Below are 23,192 nucleotides of genomic sequence, written 5' to 3'. Positions count from 1 at the left end.
ATGTGGGAACCTACCCGCCTTTCTGCTAGTGACTGGCAATCCTGTCTTGTGTTGAGTTCAAGGGACACATAAAGCCATTTGAACGCAACAAGAAAAGCTCATTGCTCAAGCCAGTAAATATTTCTGACCAAGTAGTTCAGGGCTTATTACCTGACTTGCTGTAGTCCATTGGTACAAAGCAGGAGTGGGCAAAACGTAGCCTTTTCAGATGTTGCCAGAGCATAGCAAAAGAGCCTGGAATGCTGGGAATTGCAGTGACTGGAGAACTGTATTGGTGCCTATCCCATGTTAAAGATTAGGTGTTCTTGCTGGTGAAGTTCGATTCTCTGCAGCTCACCATTTCAATCACATTTTTCAGATAGCACACAAACAGAATTTCTGCCTGCCATTCCTTGGGCTGCCAGATTGTCTCTCTGTAGGTTTGAATCCTGGTTTCTGTATTATGCCTGTTCTGTGGATGATCATTCTCCATAGCTGGCTACTTAATTGCGCAAAACATTTTTTAAAAAGTCAACCTTTGTAGTCCTTGGAGAAGTGTAATATATTGGACAGCCAGCAATAACCATCTCCTATTTTTAGATCAATCGCGCTGCTAGTTCTGTAAAAACCACGGAGGATGTCCAATCATTTCTGTTTTCTGCACCAGCCTGGTGCCAGGTTGCCATCCACCATTTAGATAAATTGATCTCTCTTTCACTATGCAGTGCTATAAATCCTCACTTGGTGATTATGCTTCCTTAGGAACGTCATGCTTTTGGTTAAGTCAGTTCAGGGGCCCAGCCACAATCTCATTCCTGTCCATTATTGCGCTCTCTCTCTCTCTCTCTCTCTCTCTCTGCACCATATTTTGAAGCATCTTACTGTATCCCATTACAATAACATGTTAACAGAATTAATATGGTTATTATTGAGAAATAAAAGTGAATTTCTTGAAGTGTACTAAGTGTCATTTTAGATTAGATGGTGGACAGATATGGTTCCATCCTTCCCTCTGCCAACATTGTCTGGTGCTTATGTGGGAACATTTTTGAAAAATGTGGTGATGACCATTAGCTTTGGCCAGTGTTTTGTAAACTATCAAATTCATAAAGACAGAGGAGCAGCATACCTTCACCACCTGGCTAAATGGGATGAAACTAACTGTTGGATGAAACTATTCATCCAGATGTTTATTATCCACATATTCTGCTTGTGGGCTACTCAAAAAGCATTTGTTTGGCTGCTATTGACAATTAAGTGTTTCACAACATCATATCCCATTTGCCTGATATAGAAAGATGGTTTATTTGGCCTTGCTATGCCAGGAATTCCTTTTCAGATGTAGCAAAACAGCTTTCCCCTATCCTAGTGCCTTATGGATGTTTTGGACAACAGACAACAAGACTGGCTAGGAATGATCAGATTTTTAGTTCATTTCATATATCTCACACTATTGTAGTTGATTAGCACACATCTCATGCTGCTGGCTCTTACATTTTGAATTTTGATGGAATAGTTGAAGCTGTCAAGCATAAATCAGTTTACAGAAGCCCTGTCTGCTTTTTGAGCAGAGTGTACAATGTCATCAGTGTCAGGTGAACGAATGTGAACTCTTGTAGGTCATCCCTTCACAAGGTAGAGCAGAGGGATGAAATATTCCATGACTGCTTGCACAGGTGGAGGTATGCTGATGGCATTAGAACTACATTTGTTTAAGTACTTGGCTGACATGCATAACTTGTGCTATTTAATGTTTTCAAAATTCAAGAGCTAGTTTTGTTTCGTTGTAAATGACACATTTTCTGTGTTCTCTCTTTTTCCCCCTCTCTCCCCCTTGTAGCATCAAGCTTTTGGCTGTGCAAGAGTTGGTTGACAGAGATGCACTGGAAAAGGTATTTTAAATTGTTTGTAAGAACAATGCAAACCTATTTAAACACAACTCTTATATCAACATGAGGCTTCCTTATTTAGTGTGACTCATACTTTTCCTTCCCCAAATCTTCATGTTCTCTGCTTCATGGGGCTTTTTCACACTACACAGTTACAGCTCCAGTAGGCCAGGCCATTCCACTCCACCACTCTCACTCCAATTTAAAATTAGATAATTTTTCCCACAGTCATTTACAATATGACTGTGGTTTAGTACATGGGAAGCAAATAAGTCTGTTCAACTGGGTGGGTGAGGAAATTTTACAAAAATCACCAATAGCATGCTGTTTGCTTTCTGTCGTAGAAATCCTCTAGTTGGCAAAATTTCCTCCTGATTTCCCGACGTCTGTGGCTTTCCTCTTAGTTGTGGAAAATAACCTAGAAATACTCTAAGCCATAAAAATAGGATCTGCAACAAAATGTTGCACTGTATCCTTACAGAAGTAGTAGATGTTCTCCTGTTCAGGGTTCTAGCTAATCAGCCATGCTTTTCTCCAATAGGCCAGGCCATTCCACTCCACCGCTCTCACTCCAATTTTCTTTTCCAGCTATGACTCTCAATATTCCATGGCTATTGAGAGCAATCACTCCTTTTTCTGCTGATTTTTGGCCAGAGTAGTGGTTGAGTTCCCCTTGTGTTTTACATTAAAAATCACTCTCTCACAAATATGGGGAGGAAACTTTAAGTATACTGATACCCCTTCGTTCTTAGATGTCCCATTATAGCCTCATTACTGTTGCCACTCATCACCTGAGTTCTGTAAATATATCCAAATATCAATAGGTGTGTATATGTTTGCAAGCCAGTATGGTGTAGTATTGTGTTGGACTGGGAGTATAGGGCACCAGGGTGTGAACCCCTGCTCAGACTGGCAAACCAACTGCATGACTTGTACAACTTATGCTCTATCTCAGCCTAAGAAGAAGGCCATGGCAAACCTCTGAATAGATTTTTCCAAGAAAACCCCAGGGTATGTTTGCCATAGGTAGGAGACAACTTTAAGTCACGTAACAACAGCAAAATGTTTTGCAGGATTTTGAAAATGTTTAATTTTGTGTTTATACTGATTGACTTGTTCTTCATTTTACAAAATACAGTAATTGGAAAACAAGTTTAAGGTTTATTTATATTTCTGTTTCATCAGTCCCATACGGTTTTTCTTCTTGCCATGCCTGGCATTTGCAATTGGATAGATTCTACAGAACATTTTTAAAGTGTAGAGTGTAATGCATTTGTAATGGATTCCTACCCCCACTGGTTTCAGAGTACATTTCAGCTTCATCAGTGTTTCATCATGATTAAACCCATTGTTATCTTTGTTAGTTCTAAATCACTTTCACAGCAAAACAGGCTGTCCATGAGAAGACTGTTAAGCAGAAGGGAGAGTTGTTTGCTGCTCTCCCAGCTCCTGCTTTGTTTTGGCTTAAGTGCAAAACTGTGAATTTAAGACTGTTAACCATGTACCTTTCTGCCTACATACTATACTGTGTGATATTATGAATATCTGTAAATCTATGGATGTACAGATAAATTAGATAATGAAAGTTAAGGGACCTTTCTTCAGCTTTGTTGCTATAGAAACTGAGTTTCGTACAGCTTTTTAGAAAATATTTTCACCTAGACAGTCCTAGACACTGATCTAGGCTCTGGTAGCATGGCACAGGGGTCTATGGCTAAGACTTTGAGATAGAGGAGCACAAAAGAAAGAAAGAAAAAATGATGAGACCATAAGTGAAGATCTTACTATTTTACAACTGATCTGGCCGGTCCCAGAGTTGTCAGTTTTAAGTTGGGAAATACTAGCCAGTCAGCTTCAGAGGCGAGTACTTTTGCATCCCCATTCCTCTCTTTGTTCCTCTAGGGTGGACCCCAACATTTGAGAATGAGATTTGCTATCTGCATTCTGAAATTTCTGCCACATGGCTGAAAGAATATCACCCAATCCTGATCATTTTAATAGGCAGTGGCAAGGACTGAATTGTTCTTTTGCTGATCAAACATATGATCTAGGTATAGTCCTTCCCATTTCCTCACCATGCATCCTTGACCCAGTTCAGCACTCTAATTGAACACATGTCCTCCCGCCCACCTCGATTCCTCTGATCTTTATTGCAGAAATGGTGAGGGGGATGATGATCATGATGATTTTAGTGGTGACAGTGGTAAGAAAATAGCCAAAAGAGTAGGGAAGCAGAGAAGAGTTATATAGGGGAGACAGTGACCTCTGAATTTCCCATCCAAATAATGATTCAGAACAACTGCACATATCGATGGTTGTATTCTAGGAGCATCTGGTTCTTTGGAGAATAGTTTGGGAAGTAAAAATGTAGCTCATCTCAGTAATAATGTGTTGTAGGTTCCTAATTTTGTCAACTGGGGCTGCATCGACACTCGAAAAATAACCTGCTTTGGCACCGCTTTAACTGCCCTGGCTCAAGGCTTTGGAATTCTGAGAGTTGGAGTTTGTTGTGGGGCCCAGAGCGGAGCTAAATGAGTACCCAGCTTGTTGGGAGGCAATTAGCTTACACATTGTAAACCACTTAGGGAGTGCTTAAGTGCACTCATAAGCAGTATAGAAATGTACTTGCTCATGCAATTGCTAATGATGCATGCCCCAAATGTGCCTGGAAGCCATGCCAAGCCCATGATATTTTGGAAATAATTGGACCAAGAAGGAGTGGATAGAATCTGCTCCTTCTGGTGGCCTGGTTCAGGACCACAGCAGCAGCCCAGATCTGGACTGGGCGCGTGTGATGCAGTCCCGGTTCATATGGCACCAGTGGGGCCTCATACCCATATCTATTCAGCCCATCTTTCAGGTCTGAGTCCACCTATTTCTATCCCTCTCCAGTTATAAGCATCCTGTAATTGAAGTTGTCTAGTTTTATTGGATAACATATACATGTCGTCATTATTATCCAAAGTTCAGCTAAGATCTGGAAGAATTTAACTCTTATCTTATTCACCAGCAAATTACTAGCATTAGATACTGTACTTCTCCTAGATCATGTCAGATGAACAAGAGAGAAATGAGTCCAAGGGTGTTAGTTTTCCCTCAGGAGAGAAATACCTAATAATAATGATAATAATAATAAAATTAAAATGAAAAAATCCAGGTATATATGCCTGCGGGAATAACACAGGCATACAAAATTAGGGGTCATAAAAACTTTTTTAAAATGTATGATGGTTTTATAGCAATTTGGTGTTCTACATCCAAACAACACCAAAAGTTTGCTTTATCACATGCAGGTTTTTCACAATTTGCTTTGATATTTCTATAGTATAATACATGACGGAATCAAATGATCCTGCAAAGTATTATCCTGCAAAGAATAAGAAAGGGAAAGTCTTCTAATAGACTTTCAAAACACTTTAATTTACTGATATGAAACAATCAAAAAAATTGTTCAAAAGCTCTAAAAGAAATTGCACTGGAAACATCCCCATCCACACTTAATGAAAGCTGAATAACAACTGAATTGATAAAAATACTGAATTTGTGAAAGAAATATGTGTGGCATGACATTTTTATTGTATTTTTCAAATTCAGCACCCAAAAATACATTAAATACAGCAACAATATTGGGGGGGGGGGGAGTCATAACAAGCCTGTGTAATATGTCATCCTATGCACAATTCAGTAGGTTCTTTTTCTTTTCTTCTCTTCAGTAAAGTTTAAAGCTTAAAGCACATGATAAAACTTAAAAGTTTGCAAACATTGCAAATGCTAACGTCAGCTCTAGTCTTGTGGAATTCACTCAGCTTGCTTGTTTTGTCTAGCCAAGATTAATTGTTAAGCCATCCATCCAAAACTAACTGAATTAGTACACATTGTCTTTGATTTGTTCAGTTTGCTGGTTTATCAAAGTTGATGCATATTGAAATTAATTAAACCAAGTTGGCCTGAGGGAAATTACATTGTTGCAAAAGTCCACATAAATTTCCCACTTTAATTTAACACTTGAGCCCTAAGACGTTTTGTGCCAGCAAATAAAATGTAAGGGTTCACACCAGCTGCTATTGTACCATAGATTACAAAACTGAGGATGCTGTTTTAGAAAACAGCAAAGAGAGCAACCTCTAGACTTTTGTTTAACAAACAGGTAGAAATGTTTCTTTAAGATTTCCAACCTTCAAATTTTTGTTCCATGCATGCACAAAGGCTTGAGGAAACCAAGGTGTGAAGAATGATTAAAACAACATTGCAAGGTGGACTCTTTGCCACATTCCTGCTTTTAAAAAATTTCCCTGCACTGTTTTTTTTTAACTTTTGAGTAGGAGCAGAACTTGGAGAAATTCCATTTTTGGATTAAAACTCCCAGTATCCCCCAGCCAGCCTTGCTAGTGGAATGTATTGTATAGCCCCAAAAGATAACATTAGGACTCTTTGGCTGGGCTCAATGTAGGTGGCTATTTTATTGGTCCATTGAGTCCAAGTGAGGAATGTGTGGTATTCTAGACAGCATAGCAGATGGAGAGAAATGATGCAACAACAGCATGCTCACACTTGAAGGGCAACAGGTTTCCTGATTTGGCTGGATGTTATCTACTCTTTTAGTAGAATATTGTCTACTGTCAAATTAGCAATCTGTAAGACACTCTGGCCTGTTACAGACTGCCAAAATAAAGCTGCTTCGGGTCTCTTTGGAGGTATGCTATTTAAATGATGCATGGGTCCTAAGAGTCCGGAGGTCGCGCCAAAGCCACACTCTATTCCTAAGCACTGGAGTGCAGCTTTGGTGCAGCTTCCGGATTCTTAGGATGCATGCATCATTTAAATAGCATACCTCCAAAGAGACCCGAAGCAGCTTTATTTTGGCAGTCTGTAACAGGCTGAAGTGTGGCATAAATACATACTTACTTTATTTAAATAAATAATAAAAACACTCTAATTGATGGTGCCTCTTTGGTGACTTGGATAGACAAGGGCCTTTCCAGTCAGCTGCAACCTGATCTTTTGGCTAGAAATGCCAGTAATTGAATCAGTGCCCTTATTATTCAGCTGCAGTTTCTTTCACCAAAAGAAAACGTTCTCTCCTGCTCTGGATTCACATATGGTTTGTTAATGGCTGAAGACTGGGCCGGACATTAAAAATATCATATGTAAATGGTCTTTTGGCGGTAGCTCACAAAAACTGATTCCACAATAAAACTTTATGGGTTAGTCTTTAAGGTGACACAGAACTACTTGTTGTTTGTGAAGTTGAAGGCTTTCATGGCTGGCATCCATAGTTTTTTGTGGGTTTTTTGGGCTATGTGGCCACGTTCTCTTCTAGAACATGGCCACATAGCCTGAAAAAAACACAAAAAACTACTTGTTGTTTCTTCATAAGGTAGGTTTTGAAAATGCAGTGCCTTTGCTGCTAAGAAATGGCTATCTGCCTAAGCCAGCAGAACTGTTGATTTGCTGTTCTGTTATCTGTCCTGCATAGATGTGCTCTTTTCTGGAACAATCAGGCAATCTTTTGTTCTGTCCCTTTTATTTGAGCAATGCAATGTCTTTTTTTAAAATAAATAAATAAAAACAAGTCTTTTGTTCAAATAAAGACTTTTGGCAGAGTCGATTGCAGGTGTTCTACCCAGTAGATATAGATTGGGTTTTATTATAAAAAGAAAAGCAAGTATCATCAAATGCTTCTCAGTCTGTATTGTGGCTTACTATTTGGGCACCTGCACCATAAAGATAACTTGATTCCCTCTTTCAGTTTATAATTGAGTACCTTTATATGTCTGTGCTACAAAATGTTTATAGTAGTGGGAAGATGCTGGACCCAAGTTGATGGTGGCTTTTAATGCCAAGAGATACCTTTATCGAAAATAAAATAAAATATACTTATGTATTCACAATATGTATATCTTATCACCATTCCACGATTTGGTTCTGGGGAGATGGGAAAGGCCTTAAAATTAGCATGGATTAGCCTTCTGAAGATGGAAACTGTTTGAATAAGGGATCAAAAGGTTATTAAATTTGACCCTCCATAGGGGAAAAATATGCCTTTTAAAAATTTCTAGTTTTGGAGTAGCCTTTTGTTCTCTCCAATCTTTTGAATTTAGTTCTTTTGCTAAGTCATTTAAAAATCTTCTAAAATTGATGTTCTTTCTAAGACATCTTTTTTCTCAGTTCCTATTATTTTTTCTTCTTTATCCTTGCAAGAAAATTCTTTTGAATTTTAACATATTTGCAACTTCAGATGCTTTTACATTGCTTTCTTGCCACGAAGACCCTATGACAGGGTCACCATAAACTGGAGTCAGCTTGAAGGCACATAACAACAAAAATGGCATTTAGATTAAAACTCTGACAAAAAACCTTAGACCTTAAATTAAAAAAAAAATAAACAGAAAGGAATTTAATGCAGCTGGACTTAAGGTTTTTTTCTTTTTTCTTTTTTAACCCTGATCTCCTGATCTGAACCTTGGTCTCGAGAGTCTTAGCCTAATACTCAAACTACTACACCATGTTGCTCTCTCTTCTTGAGTAATCTAATCTTATCTTATCTTATTAAAATATTATTCATTGCCTCTCAGTCCATCAGGTGATGCACAACAGGTGAAAAAAAATTAAAAAAACAAAAACAAATGAAAACACTCTTTTTAAAACCAATTTCAAAACACATGCTAGTGGTTTGGGGCAGCTTCCTGACCAGAAGGGAATTGGCTGGGATCAGGATGTGTTAAGGCAAGGCTGGTGAGTACTGTAATGGAACTCCCTTCCAGGGGAGCCTAGACTGGCCTCATCCCCACTGAAGGTTATGTTCTTCATATAGCAGTACTTCTTATGGATTATTCTGAATTTCATGCATTTGCAGAAGTAGACTATAGTCCATGTTATAATAAGTGTGTTTAGTCTTTTTAAGATGACACAGGGCCCTATTGTTGTCATTTTGTTATGTTCCACACTCATAGACCTTGACATCCAGTTTGAAGATAACTGGCTTGTTACATCATCAAAACATCTGTCCCTATACCATATGTTAATTTAATTTGATGTTTTAATTTAGCCTAGCTTGCCCACATTGTGCAGTAACACATAACAGTCAAACTACAATACCAATAGACTTGAAGGATAAGCAACACAGTTCTTTGGTTTTTCTGTTGTTATTGTTGTTGTTGTTGCTGCTGTTGCTTTCTCTTTCATATGAGTGAGAGACTGACATCTTTCAACCTTGTTGTATAAAACCTACAGATGTTTTTGTGTTAATGATAACTTAAATTTGGTCTTGGTCCCTTTTCCAGTTTTGCACAGAGTTAAACCAACCAACTCTGCCCAACATCCGCAAGTGGAAGGGCCCCCGAGGATGCTGGAAGGGTGTGGTTTCAGAGAAGACCTCAAGCCATCCACAGAAGGTACCCAAGTTAGCCATTTTGACCTTTTCACAAAATTTGTTTTTGTCCAAACAAGGACATAATTATGTATGTCTGAGCTAGAACCTCAGCAATTTTTCTTATTAAGACTGCATTTTTCCTATAGTTTGTGCTGACAGCTTTTTCCTGGACCTTTCTATTGATTTTGGAAATCCTTTTTTTGTCCGACTGAAGCACGTTTTGTTCCAGGAAAGTAAAGAGTTTTATTTCAATGCATTTTTAATATTCTCAGCATATGTATCTGTAATATTCTATTCTGTTTGTTTGCTTAACAGTTTTGAAGCTCCTAATCCAGCAGCTCGTGGGTTTCCATATCTAGACTGTACAAAATTGCAAATAAAATCTTTGAGCCTAAGAAGATGGGTTATAGAATTGTTGGCACACAGAACCTTATCAAGGCATATATTTGCTAAAGAAGGAAGATTGAAACTCAATATAGCCAAAGGCATGGTCACACAAATTCAATTTTGCTCTTTTGTAAACACAGATGTAATTGAGTGGCTAATTTGTTCTTTCATTAGAAAACATTTGTAGATGGTTCAGCTCCCCCCCCCAAATACAACAATCCAGCTGGTGGGGGGTGGGTGGGAAGGATCCAGGCTCAGTTATGTCTAGAGGTTACCAATAGAAATCTGAGTTAGTCTTTATAAAAATGCAATCATCTTACTATAGCTAACTTTTTAGCCATAGTAAGTATTGAATCCAGACTCAGTTATGCCTAGAGCAGTGGTGGCAAACCTATGGCACATGTGCCAGAGGAGAGACTCAGTGCCCTCTCTGTGGGCACACGCGCCATCGTCTAATCCTAACACAGACTTCACTAGAGTTTCACTAGAAATCCAGAGGGATGCAGCACTTTGCGATAAATAAGTGGGTTTTATGTTGCAGTTTGGGCACTTGGTCTCTAAAACGTTCTCCATCACTGGCCTAGAGGATACCAACAGAAATCAAGGCAGCCTGAGTTAGTCTTTACAAAAATGCAAATCATCTTACTATAGTTAACTTTTTTTCTTTGCCTCCTAGAATGTGGAACATTCTGGCTTCTTGTGGGACACAACTGCAGGGATAGAGCTGAAAGATGTTGCCTTCCAGGAGAATTCACAAACAAACGGCAATGGACGGCATCCATGTCCTCAACCTTACATTGCACATTTCAAGGTAAGAGTAGTCAAGAGACATTTGCCTTTTTCTGGGTGAAGAATTCAAGGAATTGTTTGAGGTTAAACAATATGTGCTTGTTTTGAATGTGAATAGAATGTTTTTGAAGCATTCTGCTGGCCAGTTAAATGGGATGAGTGTTATTGTTGTTGTTAGATGTCTTTAAGCTGGGCAAGATTTATCCAGAAGGGACTTGCTGTTGCTTTTTTGTAAAGTTCAGAGAATGTGACTTGCCCAAGGTCCCAAGTGTGTTTCTGTGGCTGAGTGGGGATTCAGACTCTGTTCTCCCTGAGTCCAAGTCCATCACTCAAACCACTGCACCACACTGTCTCTTACAGTGGGCTGCATACAAATAAGGTCTTGTATCAGAAACAACCTCTTAAGATTAAATAGTAATATATTTCCCATATATATATATAATAAGGTCATGATTTTACTTGCAACTGTTTGCACATACCCAGTCAGGAAAGGCTGTATGTTGATTCCAAATTTGCTCTTCTGGATTTTCAATTTACAGCACAGCCATATAATTCTCTACTCATAAATAATCTTCACAGAGATTATCAACATGTTTTACCCTTAGATAAATGGGTATATGATTACAGCCTTGAAATCTAAATTTTGATCTCCAAATTTAACATTTTTAATGGTAGTTCATTTTCAATGAACATGTTCTGTGTCTATTAAAAATACATTTAAAAATACAGCATTTAAAAGTATGCTGGGATTGTCCTGACATATTTGCAAGGGCTACAGAGGAAATTCTAGTATTATATTATGGTGGGTAGGTTAAAGGTGTTTGTGAGAAATATTTTTTGAACAGTCTCATGAAAACCTTGTACTCCTAGCAGCTCTTCAACCTTTCTTTGTAATCGCTGTTTGTACCTTGTATAGGTTGGAGTGAATGACTTGACCCTAGTTAATCTTCATCTGGCCCCATTGCCCGCAGTAGGAGAAAATGCTGTGAAAAACCATAACAGCCACAGATCAGCAGCTTTTGCACAGACTCTGCAGGAAACACTAAAAGGTAAGACCATTTTCCTCCCAATGTCACCAACTATGTTAAAAATAATGAAAAATACTCAGTGGGACTTTGAATTCATTTGAATTTTTACAACTTACATAGCAATAGCAAGCACATTTCTTTACCACTTATCAGCGCACTTAAGCACTCCCTAAGTGGTTTACAATGTGTAAGCTAATTGCCCCCAACAAGCTGGATACTCATTTTAGCAACCTTGGAAGGATGTCAGGCTGAGTTGACCCTGAGCCAACTCTGAGCCCCTGGCTGGTAATGAACTCACAACCTTACTATCATACAAGACCCCCATTACAGTTCTGCTATGCATGCTGTTAAACTAGCTTGGCGTAGTGCCGTGAGCATTGGAGTATGACTCTGGAGACCATGGTTCAAATCCCCGCTCAGCCATGCAAAACTGTTGGGTAACCTTTGGCAAGTCACAATCTCTCAGCCTGAGAGGATGGTAATGGCAAGCCTCCCTCTGAAGAAACTTACCAAGAAAACCTTGCCTTAGGTTCTCCATAAGTCAGAAACGACTTGAAGGCACACAACAGCATGCATGCTGGAGTGTGTGTTTTCAGTAACAGGTTGAAAGGTACCATATGATGGTACTTATTTTTAATGGCCCATTATCCCTAAATGTGCTATTAGACATTTTTGGAAACAAAATTTCTGTTATATTGTTGCTTGCTTACAATGAAACTGTACATGAGATAATGAATTTTGCTATAATATACAGTCTGCTCTCCCTATTCGCATGAGAATAGGAAATAATTAGGCAAGTGCATGCGGGGATGCATGGGGCGCACGGCGCAGGTACTCACCTCATTATTTTTAATGGGGCTTGCCTTCCGCGTAACTCAAAGCCGCAGAAGGCAAGCCCGCCTATGAGGAGGGCTGACTGTATTTATATCTGGCACTATCCTAAACCTGAGGTTTTGTTTTGTTTTAAGAAGTATATATCCACGTACTCACCTGAAAAGAAATTCAGAGCAACAGGCAATTAACCACTATCTAAAAACACTCTTTAAAACATAAATAAACAGCAATTCCAACCAAACAACCCCAGTCATAGCTGGTTAAAATGGTGAAACTTCTGAAAAAGCCAATTTTTTAATATCTTACCCATGTGCTGAGGTCTATCAAATTTGTGTTGGCACAGTATTCCACCATGGCCTTTTCACACTGTACAAATATAGCATTATGATTGCACTTTAACTGCCATGGCAACATCCCGTGGAATCCTGGGGTTTGTAGTAGAGTGAGGCACTAAGATTCTCAGCCTGAGAATTTCAAATACCGATCCCTAAATGAAAATCTCAGGATTCCAAGGGTTGTTGCAATTCAAGTGGAATCATATAGCTGTAATGGTGCAGTGTAACCTCAGGTGATTGCAATCAGCACAAAAGACAGCAAATCTTGTGGCGTGATACCTAACATGATGAGACTGGGGTATCTGAAGAAGAAGAGCATTGTCAGATATTCTTCTGCATAATTTTAAAACAAGAGTTCTGTGCACCACACTGATATTTATTAGAGCTCTTGAAGTGCTGCAGGAATAGATCTGATTTTAGATGTGATGTAATGCCTAGAATTATAAGTCTGCCCATATTGCATGTAATGAGCTGAGTCTGTTTCTTCGATCTATAATCTCTGGCCTTTTGGGGTTTCAAATAGATTCTTTTGAAGCCATTGTGCTTTCACCATGTTAATATACTGTATATACTCATGTATAAGTCTAGAAATTTTCGTCAAAAAATTGACCCAAAAAAACCTGGGTTGACTTATCCATGGGTCAATGTAACTACTGTACTTTAACTAACGTGCACACACACACACACGGTGCCGTCCCCTTTCTTTGAATAGAGTGGTAAGAGATGAGAGCTTAGTCCATTGTGCGAGCACCAAAAAGAAGCATGGATCGCCTCTATTCTTTCATCCATCCAGCCTTTAGGATGAGCACAAACAGTTATGCTTGCCAGAATTTTCTAAGTTCTTGGCATCATTTTCGTTTGCATCATCCTTTACATCCTTTGTTACATGCCCCTAAATTTTACCCTGGACTTATCCACGGATCATATCAAAATCCATAATTGTGGCCCCCAAATCTGCCCTTGACTTATACATGAGGTTGACTTATAGTTGAATATATAGTTACTGGTCTTCAGTTGTGGGAAATATTTTGGATGACTTAGACACTTTTTCAAGGTCAGCAGCTTAAAATGTTCTGAATCAACACCCATCTCCAGTTTCAGAAGAGATGTATGAAGAATACAGTGGACATACTGTTTCAACTGTGAGGCATCATTTATATTTTCCAGACTTTAATTAACCTACATTTAGTGTAGGGAGCTTTACAAACCTAGTTTGGACTGAAAACTACTTTGAAAGAGCAGAACTAAAGCTGAATATGTTGTGTTCAACTATATTTTGAACTCCCCCCAGCTTTTTACAACACATGTATTTTAAAGTTAGAAAACAGCTTCCAGGGTGATTCTCTTCTCCATTAGGCAAGTATTGATCCTCCCTGCCCTGGTTCAGAGCAAACTGAAAACAGTATTGCTGTCTTTGCTAAATGGAACCACTCTCAGCAACATTCAGAGATATTTCCAATGTCATCCAAAGGATATTTACTCAAAACGAAATCCCATTGAATTCAGCAAATTGCTCTTTAGTAAGTATATGTAGTAAGTCTAAAAGTAGACCTTAGCTTCCTATGTAGCTTCCTTACAATCTTACCTGGTCTCCTTCAGTCCCTTTTATTCTCTGTTGATCAGCAGTATCAAGGTTTCTCACCTCTTTGCATACCACCATCCCACACTTTACCTTTGTCATTGTGGTCCCCACACTGTTCTGGTTGACATCGATTAACTTCTACTAAGTATGGAAAATGAATCAGGTGGGGGTTGCATTTTCCTATGAAAATATCAATAAAAAGTGAAAGCAACATTGTATAAGTGTATACAAAAGTGGATCTCAATTAATGAGGCTTTTCCAAAAAGAGATGTTGAGTGGAAGATGGGCAAAAAAATAGAACAACATCAATTAAAAATAAAATCAGAAGAGTTAATAAAAATATTAGAAGGATACAGTTGCAATTGGTTTCTTTACCGTTAGTTCAGAAAACAGGTTTATGATCAATATGAAACATTTGGGATTGGAGACGCAGAACTAGAATTTGAAAAAACAATAAAACAATAAAATCGAAAAGTAATCACCAGATTTCCAAATTTTAGAAACCATTGTCAAAATTTGAAAATGGAAGACGAAACACTAAAAGAATGGAGGGTGAAGTGGGCCCAAGACTTAGAGCAAAACATTCAGCTAGAACAGTGGGGAAAAACGTGGTCCAAAAAATCAAGTACACCTTGAATTATGATTTGAAAGAAAACTTCTACAAGATGCAATACAGATAGATTTTAAATTTTATTTTAAAAAATATATTTTCCTTTTTAAAAACTTAAATTGCATTACTAGAACTGCAGAATTACATTTTTTAAAAGTAAAAAAAAAAATTAAATTAAACTGAAGGCGTGTTGGCTTGGGCACAGGGCAGGAAGGAAGGGTTAAGGGGGAGTCAAGAAGAGAATTTAATGGCAGCGACAGCCCCAGTCACACAATTGCGAAGATGTGTGATAATGGCTGCTCACAAAACATTATGTTTGCATTTTAATGCATTTGCACGATTGCAGTGAGAACAGTTCTTATGTGATAAAGTTCTACATCAGTTGATGACATTGGCTGACCCACTCTGTGTTCATCTCATAACTAAGCACCAAACCCCATGCAGGCAAGCACTATGGGGATTATATTATGGGATTACAGCACTATGCTTCCAGTTTAACTACCGGAATCCTGGAATTTGTAAATCTACAAATAAATGAATGAATGAATGAATGAATGAATGTAATCTAGTGAGGCATGAGAGCTTTCTGGCTGAGAATTCTACAGTCTCCTCCCTAAACTGCATAGCCCAGAATACCATAGGATGAAATCATGAGAGTTAAAATGGAATCATATCACTATAACTGTGCAGGGTGAAAGGGCCCTTGGAACCTAATAGAAGCCTGCCAAGAACTTTGAGGGTCCAGTTTTCCAGAGGTGTAACAGTCCTGAGAGATGGATGCATCCTTGGTGAGAAATGGAACCAAGGATGATCTTGAGGTCAAGCGCGGAAATCCATTGTATTGCATAGTTATTTTGGCACATACTACATGCCCTGCAGTCATACAATTGCCATTGAAGTGCATGGTTAAAGTTAGGGGCATGAAATGATGAGGGCACATGGACTGTAGGGGTTGACTTTGAAAAGGTATGGGAAAATGTTTGGTGCTGATTCAAAAGGAATGTTCGTTTCAAAAAGGAATGTGCATCTGGGAAAACTTAAGCCATATGATCATTCATGTTTGTTTTACTGTGGAAATCTTAATAAGGTTTGCACATTTTTTCCTCTGCACAGAAGTATTACCATTCAGTGTAGAAAGTGTGTAATGTCTGAAACAGTAGATTTGGTGGGTACAAGGTTGTTGTTTTTTACAACCTCACTTAATGCAGTGCTATTAAATTGAAAAACAAAAGGCTTTTTTCTGGATGTTTGCTCCCTCTGCTGCCTGTTTGTCTGCATAGCAGCAGAAACAGAATTCTAGTCTTAAAATCTGAGTCCGCAAGAAATGTTCTGAAAATACTTCCTGCTCAACAAGTAATAAATACCCACTAAAACAGTTCATTAATCGTTTATAGAATATTGTGATCTTATTTCTAGGGGGTTAGCATTTTCACTGTGGAAATACATTCCCAACCTTTCAAAACAAAATGTTGTAGCAGTACATCTTTTCTCAGAGCATAACAAGCCTCCTTCTCAAACAGATGGTCATCTCTTTCAGACCAAAGGGAATGACAACTGTTTATGAAGAAAAGTTGAATTTAAAAATACATGCACAGTTAACATGTTGGTGAAATATTAGTTCACAACTGGAAGAAGAGAGCTGTGTACAGGAATTACTCTTGCCTTTACTAAGATAGTTTGTTTATTTGTTTTTACACTTTCTTGGGTTTTTTTTGTACTATTACGATTTAGCTGCATTTTTTATTGCATCTCAGTTTGAGAGAAAGATGAGATACCAATTAAATAAATTAAATAAACAATGTGCAAATAATATTTTTATGAAGAATTACAGGATCCCTTAAAACCAAGTGGGAAACTAAACCACAGTATCCTAAGTTTAATTGTTAGTCCCAACTAGCGTAGTCTATTGAATCAGTGGGAACTTGGCAAGTCAGTAGTTAGGCAAATTTCACTGATTCAGTGGGTCTGCTTTAATTGCAGCTGATTGGGGCTGACAATTGGAATTAGCCCTAAGAATGCAAGCCTTAGTAGGTTCTTAGGAGTCAGTCCCCCTGATGCCAATGGGCTTTGCTTTTGTAGAGAGGCATATAGAATCACAGTACTGTTAGTTTAACAAGAATATATAATTTTTAAATGTGCAGCGATGCATTCCTTCTGGTTTATCACAAAACAAGTTTCTTAGTTTGGGGACAATCACAATGTGTTAGAAAGTTGCTTTAGTCTGGGGCTAAATATGAGACTAATATTTTGAATCATATCAGAATATGATGTGCATAGTGACAGGATGATAATTGATGAAATGCACTCTAAACTATGTAAGTGAGAGCTCAAAATCCACATACTGATAAAAGCTAACCTACAAACTTTCAATATATAATGATGAAAAATACAGATGTTTGTTCGGTAGATAATCAACTTGAGTTGTTGTTTCAGCAAATCTTCATCAAGAGCCATTTGGATGCAGAGATTCGGCAAAATATGTATCACACTAAAACAATAGAAATTCTGCAGTTTCCCAGTGCAGGCTCAATCAAATTACCTCTTTGCAGTTTGAAAAATAAATTCAATAACCATTAATGTGTGATTATAAAAGAAAAAGTTAATCTAAAGCTGTGTGCTCTACATGCAAACTGGTTTTTGACAAGGTATTGGAGCAGGTGTTTTATATATGTATGACCACCATCCTGTCTGTCCAATGATATTAAGATATTGCTTAATAATTAGCACTTTCACACTTCTTGATAGTATTTATTGCTTGTGATTTCACCCTCCTGTGTCCAACACCAGTAGCAAAACATAACTTAACACCTCCCTTATTTTTTAATTATTCCCAATCTTAGGAGAAAAAGATCTGATCATCTTAGGAGACTTTGGTCAAGCATCAGACAGTAGTGACCATGATGTGTTGAGGAAGGAAAAATTTCATCATCTGGTTCCTGCTAGTACATTCACAGACATCAGCACAAAGAACCCTCAGGGTTCTAAGTCCCTGGACAACATCTGGATCAGTCGTAGCTTAAAAAAGGTTTTCACTGGTAAGTTTTTATTTCTGGAAAATTCAGAACATCAAGCTTCGATTATTATGTACAATCTGTTATGACTGTTCAGAAGCAACAAGAATAGGCGTCCTCTTGTGGTAAGTCTGTTGCCTGTTAACCTGAATTACAGCAGGCTTGCAAATTTCATGTTAAATTTCTCCTAGTCTAGCACAGATCAGTTACGTTTACTGTGGGTATGTTCATTTACTGGGAATTGATCTGTGTAGTATGCTGTAGTAAATACCTGAAGACATTGGACAAGCAGAGGAGGTCTGCAGCCCCTTACAGCTTCTCAGTGCATGTCTCACAAATAAATACCCTTGAGTGTTTTGAACTGCACATCTTCCCTTCCCACTTTGTATGTTTCTTTTCACAAGACCATCTTCACTTTCATTAGATCAAGAAGCTTAGTTTTAACAGAGCTTAGAAATTTATTTGTGGCTCAGGAAGAAGTTTCAGGAGTCCAGGGTGATCGGTGCTGATGCACTCACATGTATGTTTCTTTAGTTCTGTTTTTATTATTTACATTATACTCTGTTTTCAGAAACTTGTGTTTTTATGGATCTTCAAGTGGTGTTCCTTGATGCTGATTAGGTCCTCATACATATAATTTCCACAGCAAAACAAATTGCTATCTGTTAAATCAAATAAAAATGTAACATTACTAATAATGACAAATCCTTCCCTTCTGTGTGCAATTTATCACCTCTAAATAACATGTTAAAATAAGGGGAAATGTTCAGTGCTACTCTAAAATGTGTTTGTTGTTAACAATGAAAATTGCACATTTTAATTTCTTAAATGTTTTAAAAGAAATCAGGGGTAAGAAGTTCACATTTAACAGATTATTTTCAGGCTCTGCATCGGATCCACCAAGAGACAAACTACTCAGGATGTTACACTGTAAAAGCCAAATGCTTTCTTTTTTGCCATTGCTGATTCCTCCTCCTCTCCCAAACATTCATGCTTTGCAAATTTCTGTTTCCACAGGTCACTGGGCAGTTGTGAGAGAAGGCCTTACAAACCCCTGGATCCCTGATAACTGGTCCTGGGGTGGAGTAGCATCAAGCCACTGCCCAGTGTTAGCTGAATTTTATACAGATAAGGACTGCAATAGGAAAGATGTGACTCGAAATGGAAATGGAGTGATAGTGGAAAACAGTGATTTGAACATTAAACATGAACGATGATAAGAAAAAAAATGCAAACTTCAGTTCCCTTTCTGAGAAGGGATAGTCAGAAGATTGCTTTGCTCAAGGCCTAATGATGAACCAGAACTGCCTTTTTTCTCATTTAAAAAGAATCAGCTTCTGCTTTTAACATTTCCCCTTCCTAGCCTACCTCTGTGCCCCTTAATGGATGTTTTAGGGTATCCTCTTGCCATGGAGTGATTTGTGACTTTTTTGTGGAGACACAGTCAGAACTTCTATGCTTGGATACCTGGATAACTTCAAATAAAATGCACTTTTTAATACTATATGTATATGCTTTGTGATTTTCAAATGTCATAATAATAGATGTGGCCCTCAAAAGGGCAGATTTGCACACATAATTTTTAATGTATTCTGTGATATGCTATATTAGAAAACATGGCTAATGAATCTTGCAATATAATATAATCTCATTTTATCACTTCTTTAGTCCCTTGAAATTTGGACCTGCAGATCTAAAGGAATGTTTGAAAACACTAATCACCATACAGCTTGATTTGAACAACAGCCTTTAAAATTTGTCCCATTGTCTCATGAAACTGAAATCTGAACAACCATCTTCATGCCATCAAACTCTCCAGGCTGTGTGTGATACATACAGTACTGCCTCGCCAGCTGCATCCACACTACAGAAATAATCCAGGTTGACACCTCTTTAATTGCCAAGGCTCAATGCTATTGAATATTGGGAATTCTAGCTCTGTGAGACATTTATACTTCTCTGTCAGATAGCTCTGGAGCTACTACAAACTATAATTCCCAGAATTCCATAGCATTGAGCCATGGCCGTTGAAGTCCTGTCAACCTGCATTGTTTTTGCAGTGTAGATGCAGCCTTGCATTGTAAGGATATGGGAGGCCTTTCACCCATGAATCAGTGGGATGGATCCAGCTTTAGTCATATTTACAGCAGACCTATTGAAATCGATGTGACAGGGTAAAGTGCCATTAATTTCTGTGGATCTGCTCAAAATAGGACAAAGACTGGTATTTATTCATTTTGTATTTATATATTTATGTATTTTACTTTAATGAGGGCTGCTTAATAGATTCCAGTTTTCATTATTTTCCTTTGGAAATTTGTACTGTGTATTGATAAAACTCTTAACATTTGAAGATGTTTTTAAAAAGATTATGTTCACTACAGAGATACACAGGTAAGTGGTGCTCAGTTGTTTTTATAGTGCATATAGGCTATTGTCACTTCAATAGACAGGTCTCGGTTTATCTTCAAGAGGTCCATCACCCATCTGAACTTCACAATTTCCTACCTTCTGCACAGGAGGTTCTGGAGGTTTATTCTTTCTCTAGGAATGTTTGTGGACACTGACAAGATCCGAACCCTCTGAAATCCCTTCCTTGATGAGATCCACTTGTATCTGGGCTATGATTTTGTTATTTAATTTTAATTGGTCTGCTTTAATTGAATATTATTTCAGGCAGGTTTTTCCCAAAACTATGGAACAGGTGGTAGAATTCAAAGATATAGCCGTGTTAGTCTGTAGAATCAGTATGCAGAGAGATCTCTGTACATGCGAAGTTGGTGATGAATATACTGCAGATGCAAACCTTTAGCGGGTATGTAACGTAGGTATTGTAGATCTTAAAACTGTTCCATGTGAAGGTGAATCATAGATACAGTATTCTGTTCAGAACTATAACTATAATTTTCAAACTCACTTGCTGAGATGATACGATTTCTCATTTTTGCAGAATAGCAGTATTTCTGGCAAAGCAACTTGGAAATAAGTAAAGAAGAAACTTTCCTGTTTAAATACCTATTACAAATTCCGATCATAATATCCATCTGCTTGCCTATTCAGTGACATACGGTGCTTAAAAACCAAAGCATAAATTTATTCGTACACAGTACACATATAGGCTGAACAAGCCTCTCATTAAGCGTCTAAGACTGCATCTGTAGAAATAATGCAGTTTGACACTGCTTGAACTGCCATAGCTGAATGCTGTGGAATCATGGGATTTGTAGTTTTCTGGGCACCAGAGGTCCCTGACAGAGAAACTTAACTATCTCACAAAACTACAAATCCCAGAACCCCATTGCATGTCAAACTGCATTTTTTCTGCAGTTGTTATGATGATGATGATGATGATTTGTATCCCACTCTTTTCCTAAAACCGTGACCCAGAGCAGCTCACAATATTAAAAGAACAATCCATAAAAGTACAGATGCATCTTAATTTGACATTTAAGGCACCTCACTATTCATTTTCTGTTTTTCAAAGAATTCTCTTTTTCATAACAAAAGAATACTTTTGTTTCTAGGACAAAGGTTATGAACTCCTAGCCTGGCAGGTGAAGTTTCTATGTCTTATCAGTTGTCAGGGGTTGTAAACAATGTCTTAAAGTAGTATTTAAGTTTGCCTTTCATGTTTGTTCTTTGTGTGTCAGGAAGTATGTTATCTAGTAGATACAGCTACAAAACATGTTGATTATACCTTGGCTCAACCGGCAGACCTCCAAAGGACAGTATCAGAAAAGGAGAGTCCTTATTCTTTGCCTTAAGGAGCTGGGGTCAAAGGTAGAGTCACTTTTAGAACAAAACTGGCTGAAAGTGTCTTTCAATATTAAACGACTAGTCTCGTTTTTTGTGGTTTTTCGGGCTATGTGGCCATGTTCTAGAAGAGCTTATTCCTGACGTTTCACCAGTATCTGTGGCTGGCATCTTCAGAGAAAGATGCCAGCCACAGATGCTGGTGAAACGTCAGGAATAAACTTTTCTAGAACATGGCCACATAGCCCGAAAAACCCACAAACAACTATAGATGCCGACTGTGAAAGCCTTCGACTTCACATACTAGTCTTTCATTTTTGTCCCTGGTGTGTTTATCAGTTCAAGTAATGTACTCACCCTCACAGTGCTTTAGGTAAGTAAGATTCTGTCACAATTTGTTGTTGTTGTTCTTCTTCTTCTTCTTATACGCTAAATGTTATATAGGGGCACATAACTACACTGTTACGATGCTATATTTCATTCTAACTGCCGTGGCAACGTTCTGTGAAATGTTGGGATTTGTAATTCAGTGAGGTCAAGAGCTTTGTGGCTGAGAAGTCTAAATGCCCGTCCCTAAACTGCAGATCCCAGGATTCCATAGGATATTGCCATGGCAGTTAAAGCAGAATGTAGCACTGTAACAGTATAATGTGGCAGAGCCCTAATTAAGCAGAAAGCATTGACTGGAGATTAATGTACTGTTTGCAAGGTGATTTTGGCTATAGTGGTACCTTTAACAAGAAGCAGCTAATCAACTGGGACGTATTGGGCTGCATCCACACTGCAGAAATAATCCAGTTTGACACCACTTCAACTTCCATAGCACTATGCTATGAAATTCTGGGAACTGTAGTTTGTTGTGGCACCAGAGCTCTCTGACAGAGAAGGCTAAATGTCTCGTGAAAGTACAGTACCCAGAATTCCCTAGCCCTAAGCCAGGGCAGTTAAAGCAGTCTCAAACTGGATTATTTCTGAAGTGCAGATGTTGCCTTTGAAGTGTCTACCTCCAACATATGGACTGCAGTTGACAGGTTTACCTATACAGCACCTGAACGCTTTCCCAGTTGTAACAGTACAGAGTCTTCTTGAGAAATTCAATGTCCTGTGCCTATGGAAGGGCAGCAAGCATTGCACCCGACGGTTTACCTGGAGCTCAAAAGAAGTTACTTTGCTGCTGCTAAACGATTTGAAATTGCATTGCCTGTCTTTTCCTGCCTTTTGTCCCTCATCCTCACATGGCCAAGAAGGGGAATGGCGCATTGTAGCTATATGAACTGTGCCTCAACACAGGATCTTAGCTATTATGTCCATGTTAGGATATATTGCACTTAAAAGCATAGTTTTTCCAGACAATTAAAAATACTCTAATTCTAGTTGGAATCCTGTAGTCTTTATATATGTGTAAATATATAAATTCCAGCACAACCCTTCCCCTCCTGCACTTACCAGGCAGCAGTTGGTGTGAACAACATGGGTCTGTCTCCCTGTTGCTAGAGAAGCTGTTGTCTGCCATTTCCATCACATCCTATGAGGAATCCACATTATGAAAGGCAAAACAGGGTCCCTGTCACAGTTCCCCATTTTGAAGATCACTCGTGTGAGCAGGTGGTTAGGAAGACCTCC

At 38.3% G+C, this 23,192-nt stretch overlaps 1 protein-coding gene across 1 annotated transcript in view; it reads left to right on the top strand.

Annotated features, from left to right (window-relative positions):
• The window catches only part of LOC149309514 (endonuclease/exonuclease/phosphatase family domain-containing protein 1-like), a 61,406-nt gene extending 41,961 nt beyond the window's left edge, over positions 1-19,445 (top strand). Inside the window, exons 3-8 of the mRNA XM_089532594.1 lie at positions 1,820-1,871; positions 9,152-9,262; positions 10,304-10,438; positions 11,333-11,465; positions 17,646-17,840; positions 18,834-19,445. Of these exons, the coding sequence (XP_089388720.1) occupies positions 1,820-1,871; positions 9,152-9,262; positions 10,304-10,438; positions 11,333-11,465; positions 17,646-17,840; positions 18,834-19,033 (826 nt within the window). The 3' untranslated portion in view covers positions 19,034-19,445. The remainder of the gene's footprint in view (positions 1-1,819; positions 1,872-9,151; positions 9,263-10,303; positions 10,439-11,332; positions 11,466-17,645; positions 17,841-18,833) is intronic.
• The last annotated feature ends 3,747 nt before the right edge of the window (positions 19,446-23,192 follow it).

Source organism: Sceloporus occidentalis, unplaced genomic scaffold (assembly GCF_023333645.1).
Source record: "Sceloporus occidentalis isolate IW3139 unplaced genomic scaffold, rSceOcc1.0.p SCAF_7, whole genome shotgun sequence".
Taxonomy (NCBI): Eukaryota; Metazoa; Chordata; class Lepidosauria; order Squamata; family Phrynosomatidae; genus Sceloporus; species Sceloporus occidentalis.
This window is presented reverse-complemented; position numbering and strand designations above follow the sequence as displayed.